This window comes from Eriocheir sinensis, unplaced genomic scaffold (genome assembly GCF_024679095.1).
Source record: "Eriocheir sinensis breed Jianghai 21 unplaced genomic scaffold, ASM2467909v1 Scaffold65, whole genome shotgun sequence".
Taxonomy (NCBI): domain Eukaryota; kingdom Metazoa; phylum Arthropoda; class Malacostraca; order Decapoda; family Varunidae; genus Eriocheir; species Eriocheir sinensis.
Genome location: NW_026111998.1, coordinates 331856 through 342677, shown reverse-complemented (window position 1 = coordinate 342677; position 10822 = coordinate 331856). Strand labels below are relative to the sequence as shown.

Below are 10822 nucleotides of genomic sequence, written 5' to 3'. Positions count from 1 at the left end.
GGATAAAGAAGAAGAAGAAGAGCGTGAGAACTGGAAGGAATAGGAAGAGGAAAAGGAAGAAGGAAATAGGAGAATCAAAAAAGGAAAATCAATGGGAAACAGTTTAATTTGAGCAGAATGTATTGCAAAGACAGTCAGAAAAAACAAAATAAATGAAAATGAAAAAAAAAGGAAAGAGGAAAAAAGGGTAAAAATTGAAAAAAAAACATTGAATAGAAAAGAGTGGAAGATGAAAAAGGAAAAAAAAAGATGAAAACGTAGAATTAAAACTGGGAGAGAATGATCATAAGCAGGAGTAAATTAGAAGATGGGTGAGCGGAATAAAAGCAGACTAGACAAAAAAGAGAGAGAGAGAGAGAGAGAGAGTCAGCAGGTGGCAGTAAGAGGTGGTGTTAAGTGTGTGTGTGTGTGTGTGTGTGTGTGTGTGTGTGTGTGTGTGTGTGTGTGTGTGTGTGTGTGTGTGTGTGTGTGTGTGTGTGTGTGTGTATTTGGTTCAATGCTAACAAGAGACAAATCCATCACCAAGGCTCCTGGAGGGCAAGGCGGGACGATCCAGTAGTTAACAAAGCCTCACGCCGCTGAACGCGTCATCTGTGAAAATTCAGAAGAAAAAAACTACCCGAGAAATCGTATTGTTGCAGCAGCTAAATATTTGTAACTGTAAATATTTTGTACGCCTCCCTTCATTGCCAATAATCAATATAAGGGAAATATATTTGTGTGACATGTTATTATTCTTGTAAGATTAATAATACGAAGTTCTTGCTGGGCTTGTGGCAAGAATTTTCGGCCGAGTGGTTCATTGGGTAAGGTGGGCACGATGCGGCCAGTCCCAGCTCACTGCTTCTTCTCGGTGTGACGAGATGTGTGTTGCGGCGCCGGCAGGTTTAGGTGAAGGTGAGGGGATGAATTATGAGGGTTGGTGTGAGTAGAAGGAGATAGGAGCATGAGGGCGTGGGTGCGGGGTTGGCATGGGCGTAATACTTGTAGCAATCATTCGGCCAGGGATGAGGGAGTGGGTTGTGTGGGTTGGTGTGTTTGGCATGAGGGCGTGGGGGCGGGATTGGCATGGGCGTAATACTTGTAGCAATCATTCGGCCAGGGATGAGGGAGTGGGTTGTGTGGGTTGGTGTGGGTGGCATGAGGAGCATGAGGGCGTGGGGGCGGGGTTGGTATGGGCGTAATACTTGTTGCAATCATTCGGCCAGGAATGAGGGAGTGGGTTGTGTGGGTTGGTGTGGGTGGCATGAGGGCGTGGGGGCGGGATTGGCATGGGCGTAAAACTGGTAGCAATCATTCGGCCAGGGATGAAGGATTGGTTTGTGTGGGTTGGCGTGGGTGGCATGAGGGCGTGGGTGCGGGATTGGCATGGGCGTAATACTGGTAGCAATCATTCGGCCAGGGATGAGGTGTAATGGGGTGGTGTTGGTGGCATGGGCGTGGGTGCAGGGTTGGCATGGGCATGTGCCATTTGCTATCATTAGGCCAGGGATGAGGGTGTGGGTTGTGTGGGTTGGTGTGGGTGGCAGGAGGAGCATGAGGGCGTGGGTGTGGGATGGGCGCACTACTTCCAGCAACATTTCGTCACCTGCATTACGTCCCATCGCCCCAGCGTTACACTCTCAGCCTTTTCTTTGAGCGTCCCCGCCAGTGGTCGGTGCAGCCAAGGCGGCACACGACGAGAAGCCATCCCAGAAGAGGACAACGTTGGTAATCTTCACTTTCCTGCTAAAGATTGTTCATTTACATTAAAATGACTCAGCAAAAACAAGTGAAGAAGTCTTGGTGCTGCGGGTGCTTCGGCTGGCTCTTCGCCAGGCGGAAGCGCCGCAGCCCCTCGAGAACCTGACGACATCGTCGAGGAAACCGAAAACGCGGGTGCCCAGGCCGATGCAGGGCAACAGGCCCTGGTCTGCCTGAAGAAGGCTGCTCAGCCTCTCTCAGTGGTGGAGGAGGAGATCCCCTCCGACACCCTGCTGGATGCTGATGGGGTGGTGGGGAAGGGCGAAAAGGAGGCCACTGGCAGGGGGCGTCAGACTCTCATCATCACAATCCACTTGGTGAAGAGAGAGAAGGTCCAGAAGCCAGTGGATGATACAACAGTCGCACAAAAAGCAATTGGAGAGCCATGGCAAGAGGGTTCAAACTCTCGTAATTACTCTGCACATGGTCAAGAGAGAAAATAAAGGAGGTATACGATGAGCTCCCCTCCGGGCACCAAGGCACGGCTGGGGACGCTCCTTCCAGCAGGAGCAAGGCCGTTACCGGCCCACCGGAAAAGATGCCCCTTATCAGCAGCTTCAAACAGCGGGATGCATCTCAAACTCCGGTCAAGAAAACTATCAGGTTCAACTTCCAAAACCTGAACACTTTCGTCAAAATTCGTGAGCTGTACTGTGCCTACGACTACTGCAAGTATGGCTTCCCTCTCTCCAGCATTCGTCCTGAGCTGAAAAGCCTAAAGGAGAGAGCAGTGGAGCCACAGGAAGAGCCACCAAAGGAAGCAGTAAACAAACTGCCAGAGGCTCAGAAAACAGTAACAGAGGAAGCAACAGATTCAGACAACAAAATCAATGAGCCACAACACCTCACAGGGATCCTCAAGAAAGGAAAGACGGCCAGCACCGCTCATAAATGTGTGCGCTTTAACTTCCAGAACCTGAACACTTTCGTCAAGGATCGTGAACTGTATTGTGGCTACGACTACTTCAGGTATGGCTTCCCTCTCTCCAGCATTCGTCCTGAGCTGGAAAGGCGAAAGGAGAGAACAGTGAAGCCACAGAAAGGGTCAGCAAAGGACGCGGTAAAGAAACACAACGCACTACACCAGCAAACAGTTGGAGCAGCTCGCTGTGCACAAATGAATACCACTACTGAAGGGAAGTCTCCTAAAGGTATCCTGAAGAAAGAAAAGATGCCACGGTCCACCTGTCCAGGACATGTGCGCTTCAACCTTGGTGACCTCCGCGCCCCCGTTAAGGAACGTGAGGTGTACCGTGGCCACGACACCTTCAGATACGCCGCGCCGCTCCAAGTCACTCAGCCTCCCAACTTTACCTCAAGGCCTCACCAGCAGCCCGTTAGATCCGCCTCTAACTCGCTGCGTGGCGCACCTCGGCACCTCGAGAGGCCGACACAGAGAACGACTCCTTCCAGCAAAACAGTGGCTGGTATGCTGCACAACTACACCAACAGCCGCCACTCACAGCACCGCCAGCACAACGCCAGCAGCCACGTCCCGCCAAGATACGAAACAAGGCATTTCTACGAGGGACAGACACATCGGGGCACCAACTCCCGCAGCAGAAGTCGTGCCAAGAGAGGCGCAAAGCCGAGTGGTGGCGAGTTTCTGTGAGCACCGGGCGAGTACACAGCGTCGTGATCAAACTCAAATGTTCAGCGACGTACAGGTGACGTACATTCCGGGTGCATTTCTCAACACCCGCTGAACAGTAACTGTCGCTGACTGGTGATAACAGAGACTGAGGAGTGCCAAGAAGCACCACAATCACACTGAGAGGAACGGCTCGCCAGCTGACTAAAATCACCATGCAGAGGAACGAATCCCATGGAACGGTGCCACTTCTACGGAACAAATTGTTCAAGAGTGTCGCATCTGTGGGGAGTGTTTGGACGCATGTGTGTGCTTACATTTCTTATCTTATATTTCAAATGAAAAAATAGAAAATATTTTCTTACAAAAAACCATAGGCAGGGATAGCGGGGTCGTGTTGCACCTCAGAACAAGAAACGTTATGTAAGGAGTTGTCTGAACGACCACCTGTTTTAAAACTATATTTAAATGAAAGGTATTAGAATGCTCTTGCCATTATGCTTCAGCTCAGTGTGATGAGCTGAGTTTTATTTTCTCTCTCATTCTCTGCGGAATGATTATAGCTTCCAGGTCTGAGACGCGTGCCCAGAGCGTGACGGAGGTGAGATCGGGATGGAGCCACACATTCCGCGTTATTCATTTATCATGGCAAAACTCCCTGGTTCAGTCACGCTTGTTCGCGTGCTATCAACGATTGAGGCAGCTCACAGAAGGTGCAGGAGCCCTAGAACTTTTGCTAATAATGGTCTTCACATTTATGCCAAGAATCGTGCCAAATCTGTTCTCCGACTTGCCAATAACTCCTTCATCAATAAGCAAAACAAAATGTCAAAATTTTGCTAACAAAGTGTTCCATCCACCTGAAAATCGCTCCCACAAAACTATCTCTCTCTCTCTCTCTCTCTCTCTCTCTCTCTCTCTCTCTCTCTCTCTCTCTCTCTCTCTCTCTCTCTCTCTCTCTCTCTCTCTCTCTCTCTCTCTCTCTCTCTCTCTCTCTCTCTCTCTCTCTCTCTCTCTCTCTCTCTCTCTCTCTCTCTCTCTCTCTCTCTCTCTCTCTCTCTCTCTCTCTCTCTCTCTCATCAAGTGATGATGTCAACACACCAGTCTGGCCGTTCTATTTCTTCACTGACAGGATTTAATCAAAGTCGAACAAAATCAAATGAAAGAATAATAAAAAAATACGTCCACATAGTACACACTTATGTATCTTCGACCTTTTTATGTTGAAAAGACAGATGAACTTGACGAATTTTACGGGAAATGGAACATAAGACCATAAGAACATAAGAACGTAAGGAGTCTACAAGAGGCCGGTTGGCCTATACAAGGCAGCTCCTGTACACTCAACCCCACCTTACCTCACCATCCATGAATTTATCCAACCTCTTCTTGAATGTATCTACGGTATTGGATCCCACAACATGGCTCCCAAGCACTCACTCACCCAGCGGTATGAATGAATAAAAAGAAGTGAATATATACCTGAACTACTACTACTACTACTACTACTACTACTACTGCTACTACTACTACTACTATTTTTTTTTAATACGTACCCATATCGAGTGTCAAACAGATGAGCAGATATGAAGTAGAGGAGGAGAAGGAGTAGGAGGAGAAGAAAGAGAAAGAGAGAAAGTAAGATAGACAATGACAACGACGAGGAGAACGAGGAGAAAGAGGAGAAGGCGAGAAGAGAAAAAAAGGAGGAAGAGAACTAAAAGCCAGATAAAAAAGGAGGAACACGACTAAGAGGAAGAGAAAAAAAGGAGGAGGACAAAGAGAAAACAGAAGAAAAAGAAAACGAGATGAGGATAAGGACTGAGGAGGACTCTTACACCTGTTAATTATGAGGAACAAGAGTCCTCAGGTAAAGACATACACAGGTGGGTTGGAGGGTCCTCACACACACACACACACACACACACACACACACACACACACACACACACACACACACACACACACACACACACACACACACACACACACACACACACACACACACACACACACATTCAGGCCTGTCTTAGAGGAAAACAAACATTACAAACAGGTGAGTATGAGAGAGAGAGAGAGAGAGAGAGATTATAATTATGCGCTTTCTCTACTATAAAAAAAATCGCTAAATAGTCATAGATAGTCATGGAATATATCAATTAAATGAGGCGTCCATAACATAGTGGTGTAGTGAAGAACATTGTTGATTCACCTCCCCCAAAAAATAATAAATAAATAAAAAAAGTGTCAGGTGTAGTCGATCAGGTCCACAGGTGAGTAAATAATTAAAGGTACCAATAAATACTCACCTGCAGTCTGATACACGATACGAGAGGTCATTAATACCCTTCCTTGTGACTTACTTAATGAAGAAGGCAAATCATATACACTTCAAGTCAAAAATAAAGTTCATTAAGAAGTTATACACGAATACTAATGACGTTGATTGGTGAATGAGTTAAATAGAAAATTACTGAATATTTGACGCTATTCGCGTTGCTTATTAAGAGCTGGAAAAGAAGTGCATGAATGTTAATAAACGTGCGAGGATAAATAAATGAGATGATTAACGAATTGATGACCTGACCTCCACCTCCTCCTCCTCCTCTTGCTTCACTTCCTCTTCCTCCTCCTCCTCCTCCTGCTTCACTTCCTCCTCCTCCTCCTCCTGCTTCACTTCCTCCTCCTCCTCCTCCTGCTTCAATTCCTCCTCCTCCTCCTCCTGCTTCAATTCCTCCTCCTCCTCCTCCTTCTCCTGCTTCAATTCTTCCTCCTCCTCCTCCTCCTCCTCCTCCCCCTCCTGCTCTACTTCTTCCTCCTCCTCCTCCTCCTCCTCCTCCTCCTCCTTCAATTCCTCCTCCTCCTCCTCCTCCTTCTCCTGCTTAAATTCTTCCTCCTCCTCCTCTTCCTCCTGCTCTACTTCTTCCTCCTCCTCCTCCTCCTCCTGCTTCAATTCCTCCTCCTCCTCCACCTCCTCCTCCTTTTCCTGCTTCAATTCTTCTTCTTCCTCCTCCTCCTCCTCCTGCTCTACTTCTTCCTCCTCCTCCTCCACTTACAATTAATATATACCTTCAACCTCAGCCCTCAACCCTCCCCTTCCCTCTTCATCCCCTTACCTTATCTCCCTTTTTTCGGACGGATAGAAAGTAATATACCTTCAACCTCAGTCCCCATACCCCCCCTTCCCTTTTTCATCCCCTTACCTTAGCTCCCTTTTTTCGTACGTACAGAAAGTATAAAAGAAAACGCACGTGAATGATAACTTTCGGGTTCATAAAAGAGTAGGACATGAAATCTACTCTCCAAGAACAAAAATAAATGAATAAGCAATTTAATAAATACACAGATAAATAAGTGAGCTCTTGGAAAGGTCACGTACTCTCCCGCATCCCCAAGCGCTTGAACACGGAAAAAAAAACACTTGCCACTCGTGAATTAAGTATGACAAGTCTACCTGGAACTGATTATAGTTAATGAGGGAACAAATATCACCTGTGTGTGTGTGTGTGTGTGTGTGTGTGTGTGTGTGTGTGTGTGTGTGTGTAATAATGAATGGTTCAAGATCACATACATTAATTAAAAACAGGAAAATAAAGCAAGCACAGCTGGCGCTACTATAAAAATTGCCTGCGCCTATGACGGGCTTGGGCCAACAATCTGGACCCTGAAGAAAGCCTACCGGCGCTATAGGCAGGTATGTAAAAATAAATAAATAAATAGATAAAAAAAGACGAAAATGCTATAAAAAAGGGCTGAAAAATAAAAAATAAAAAAAGTTGCAAAGAAAGATAATAATTAAAAGAAAATATAGATAAAGATGATGTAATAAGAAAAGAAAAATAGAAATATCGTCAAAAAAAAGTTGTAAAGGAAAACAATAACTGAAAAAAATACAGATGAAGAAAATGTAAAAAAAAAAGAAATAGAAATATCGTAAAAAAAAAAATTGCAAAGGAGAATAATAACTGAAAAAAATTTTGAAAAAAAAATTAGAAATAGAAATATCGTCACACACACAAAAAATAATAAAGTTAAAGTGATGCTCCAGTTTCTCTTCCCCTTGGCACGTTTCCTTGAGGCAGAGAGAGAGGCATTCCAGGGCTTGAGTAGTTGTCGTGAATTATGAAAGACTCGCAAACCAACCGTGGGAAAAGAATTATTACTGGCAAGGCATTTGGTGTTTATGGGGAAGGGAAAGTGTGTGTGTGTGTGTGTGTGTGTGTGTGTGTGTGTGTGTGTGTTTTAAGTAACTGAAGTAAAAGGTAAAGTCAAATATGCGCTAAAAATGATAAAGAGAGAAGTCATTGCAGTGATGATTATAGTTGCACAAGTAATTCAGTTAACACACACACACACACACACACACACACACACACACACACACACACACACACACACACACACACACACACACACACCCCGCAACACACAAAACCATTACCATACAAGGTGTGACATTGTAAGTAAAGGAACGGGGACTTGAAGAGGAAAAAAAAGGGGGGGAGTGAGAATAGGAGCGAGGGGGGGGGGGTTGTTGTTGTTGTTGTAGAGAACATAAGAACATAAGAACGCAGGAGTCTGCAAGAGGCCGGTAGGCCTGTACGGGGCAGCTCCTTTGACCCTAAGCTCCCGTGTATCTAACCCCACCTAATATCGCTGTCCATGAATTTATCTAGTCTATTTTTGAATGTGACAATTGTATTGGCACTCACCACATGACTGCTAAGCCTATTCCACTCATCCACCACCCTGTTAGTAAACCAATTTTTGCCTATGTCCCTGTTGAATCTGAAGTTATCCAGTTTAAACCCGTTACTTCGTGTCCTACCCGGTTCTCTTACCAACAAAACCTTATGAATGTCTCCCTTATTAAAGCCCTTCATCCATTTATAAACCTCGATCATGTCTCCACGCACCTTTCGCCTTTCTAGAGAATGCAAGTTTAACTGTTTGAGTCTTTCCTCGTATGGCAAGTTTCTCAACCCCTGAATCATCTTAGTCATCCTCCTCTGCACCGATTCTAACATTTTGATATCCATTCTATAGTAGGGTGACCAGAACTGAACCGCATAGTCAAGATGAGGTCTAACTAATGCTAAATATAGTTTGAGGAAGACTTCGGGGCTTCTGTTGCTTACGCTCCTTGAAATAAATCCCAGTACCCAATTAGCTCGATTTCTAGCTTGAATGCATTGTGCCCTTGGACGGAGATCAGAGCTCACTAAGACCCCTAAATCCCTCTCGCACCCAGACCTACTTATGAGAGTGTCATTTAAGCAATAGTTATGTGAGGGGTTGTTCCTACCTACACTCAGAATACTGCACTTCCCTACATTGAACTCCATCTGTCATTTATCCGCCCAGTCATATAATCTGTTGAGTTCACCTTGGAGAATACTAGCGTCCTGATCCGACTCAATTACTCTACCGATCTTGGTATCATCTGCAAATTTACTAACATCACTACTAATTCCTGTGTCTAAGTCATTGATATAAATAATAAACAAAAGTGGACCTAATACCGAACCTTGTGGGACCCCACTCGTAACACATCCCCAGACAGATCTTTTACCATTGATTTGCACTCTTTGCTTCCTATTGCTAAGCCACGCCTTGACCCAGTTCAAAACTTTACCCTCTACTCCGTGAGCCTGTAATTTAAGCAACAGTCGTTGGTGAGGAACTTTGTCAAACGCTTTACTAAAATCAAGATAGATTACATCATAATTTTCATCTCTGTCAACCGCCTCAAATACTTTATTGTAGAAGGACAAGAGATTGGTGAGGCATGACCTACCTTTTGTGAACCCATGCTGCGAGTCGTGAATTAAGCTATGTTTCTCTAAATGCTCCCGAATGTTCCTGGCTATTATGGACTCCAGCATCTTCCCTATAACCGATGTTAAGCTAATTGGGCGATAGTTTGAAGCAACTGACCTGTCCCCTTTTTAAAATCGGCGTCACATTAGCTACTTTCCATAGGCTCGGCACATAGCCAGTATTTACCGACATCTTAAAGATGTCGGTTAGTGGAATCACTGATTATATCACCTAACTCCTTTAATACCCTCGAAATATCCCGTCAGGACCTGGCGACTTGTTCTTCTTAAGCTTATCTATCTCATCCTGAACTACTTGCCTGGTAATGATTATATCCCTCAATTTATCGCCATCCCGCCCTCGTACACCTGAACTCTTTCCGGTATAGTCGTTCGATCCTCCTGTGTGAATACTGAAAGGAAGTAGTCGTTCAACAATGTGCTCATATTTTCGTAATTTTCTACTAGCTCCCCTGTGTTTGTTTTCAGCGGTCCAATTTTCTCCCGTGTTTTTGTTCTATACATCTGAAAGAAGCCCTAAGGATTACTTTTCGCCTCATTTGCTACTTTGATCTCATAGTTCTTTTTTGCTATCCTGGTGTTTTTCTTAACTAATCTAGATAGTTCGACGTACCGGCCCCTGAGATGTGTTTCCCCATTCTTTATTTTCTGATAAATTCCCTTCTTTAACCCAATCTCGTGTTTTAGTCCACGAGTCATCCACTTAGAATCATTGTTTTCTTTTCTAAGTGTTCGCTGTGGTATATGCTGTTCTTGCACCTCTACTATTACTCTAACTAAATTATTGTAAGACATTTCTACCTGGTTCTCCTGTCTCTCCAATCCGCAGTTCTGGCCCTCATGAATCCCTAAATTATCCCAGTTTACCCCTTCAAGATGTCTTCGAAGCCCCTCGTAGTTTGCTCTTCTAAAATCTGGCACTAACACTGGGTTTGGCTCGCGGATTACCGCCCAGTCTAAGCTAAAATGAACCGTTCTGTGATCACTATTTCCTAACTCTCAGCCCACCTCCAACTCACGTAGCAAGTTCCCATTATTGGTTAGGACTAAGTCTAATATGTTATCTCCTCTGGTAGGACTCAGTAACTACCTGCTTAAGGAAATTATCTTGTATAACTTCAAGAAAGTCCTCGGCTTCCAGGTCACCCACTAGATCTTCCCAGTCTATATTCCTATAATTAAAGTCCCCCATTACGCAGACATTTCTACTCATACTCGCCCTGCCAATCTCCTGTAGTAATATACTCGTGTCCTGCCTGTTAAGGTTGGGTGGCCTGTACATAACTCCTAGAGTTAGTTTTTCTTTCCCTTTGTAAACGTCCACCCAAACTGATTCTGAATCCATGTTAGTTTTGACTGAGTTGTTAACTAAACATTTAAGTGAGTCTTTAACATATAGCGCAACTCCACCTCCCTTTCTGCCCCTTCTGTCTTTGTGAAACATCTGATAACCCGTTATTTCAAATTCTGATCTAAAATTTCTATTAGCAGTATCTATCCATGTCTCAGTGATCGCTATTATGTCAAAATTTTCTGAACAAGCTTCACCCCTTAGTAAGTCTATCTTGTTTCTGAGGCTCCTGCTGTTAGTATAGAAGATTCTTAGCCCGTCCTCTGTTACTCCTCTAGAATTACTTCTAAGCTGCCT

At 44.7% G+C, this 10822-nt stretch overlaps 1 protein-coding gene across 1 annotated transcript; it reads left to right on the top strand.

The window, feature by feature from the left end:
- The first annotated feature begins 2179 nt into the window (after positions 1–2179).
- Positions 2180–5208, top strand: LOC126993651 (uncharacterized). Its single transcript, XM_050852817.1, has 3 exons — positions 2180–2415; positions 2713–3129; positions 5205–5208. The coding sequence occupies exons 1-3, from the start codon at positions 2282–2284 to the stop codon at positions 5206–5208; spliced, it is 555 nt and encodes a 184-aa protein (XP_050708774.1). The 5' UTR covers positions 2180–2281.
- The last annotated feature ends 5614 nt before the right edge of the window (positions 5209–10822 follow it).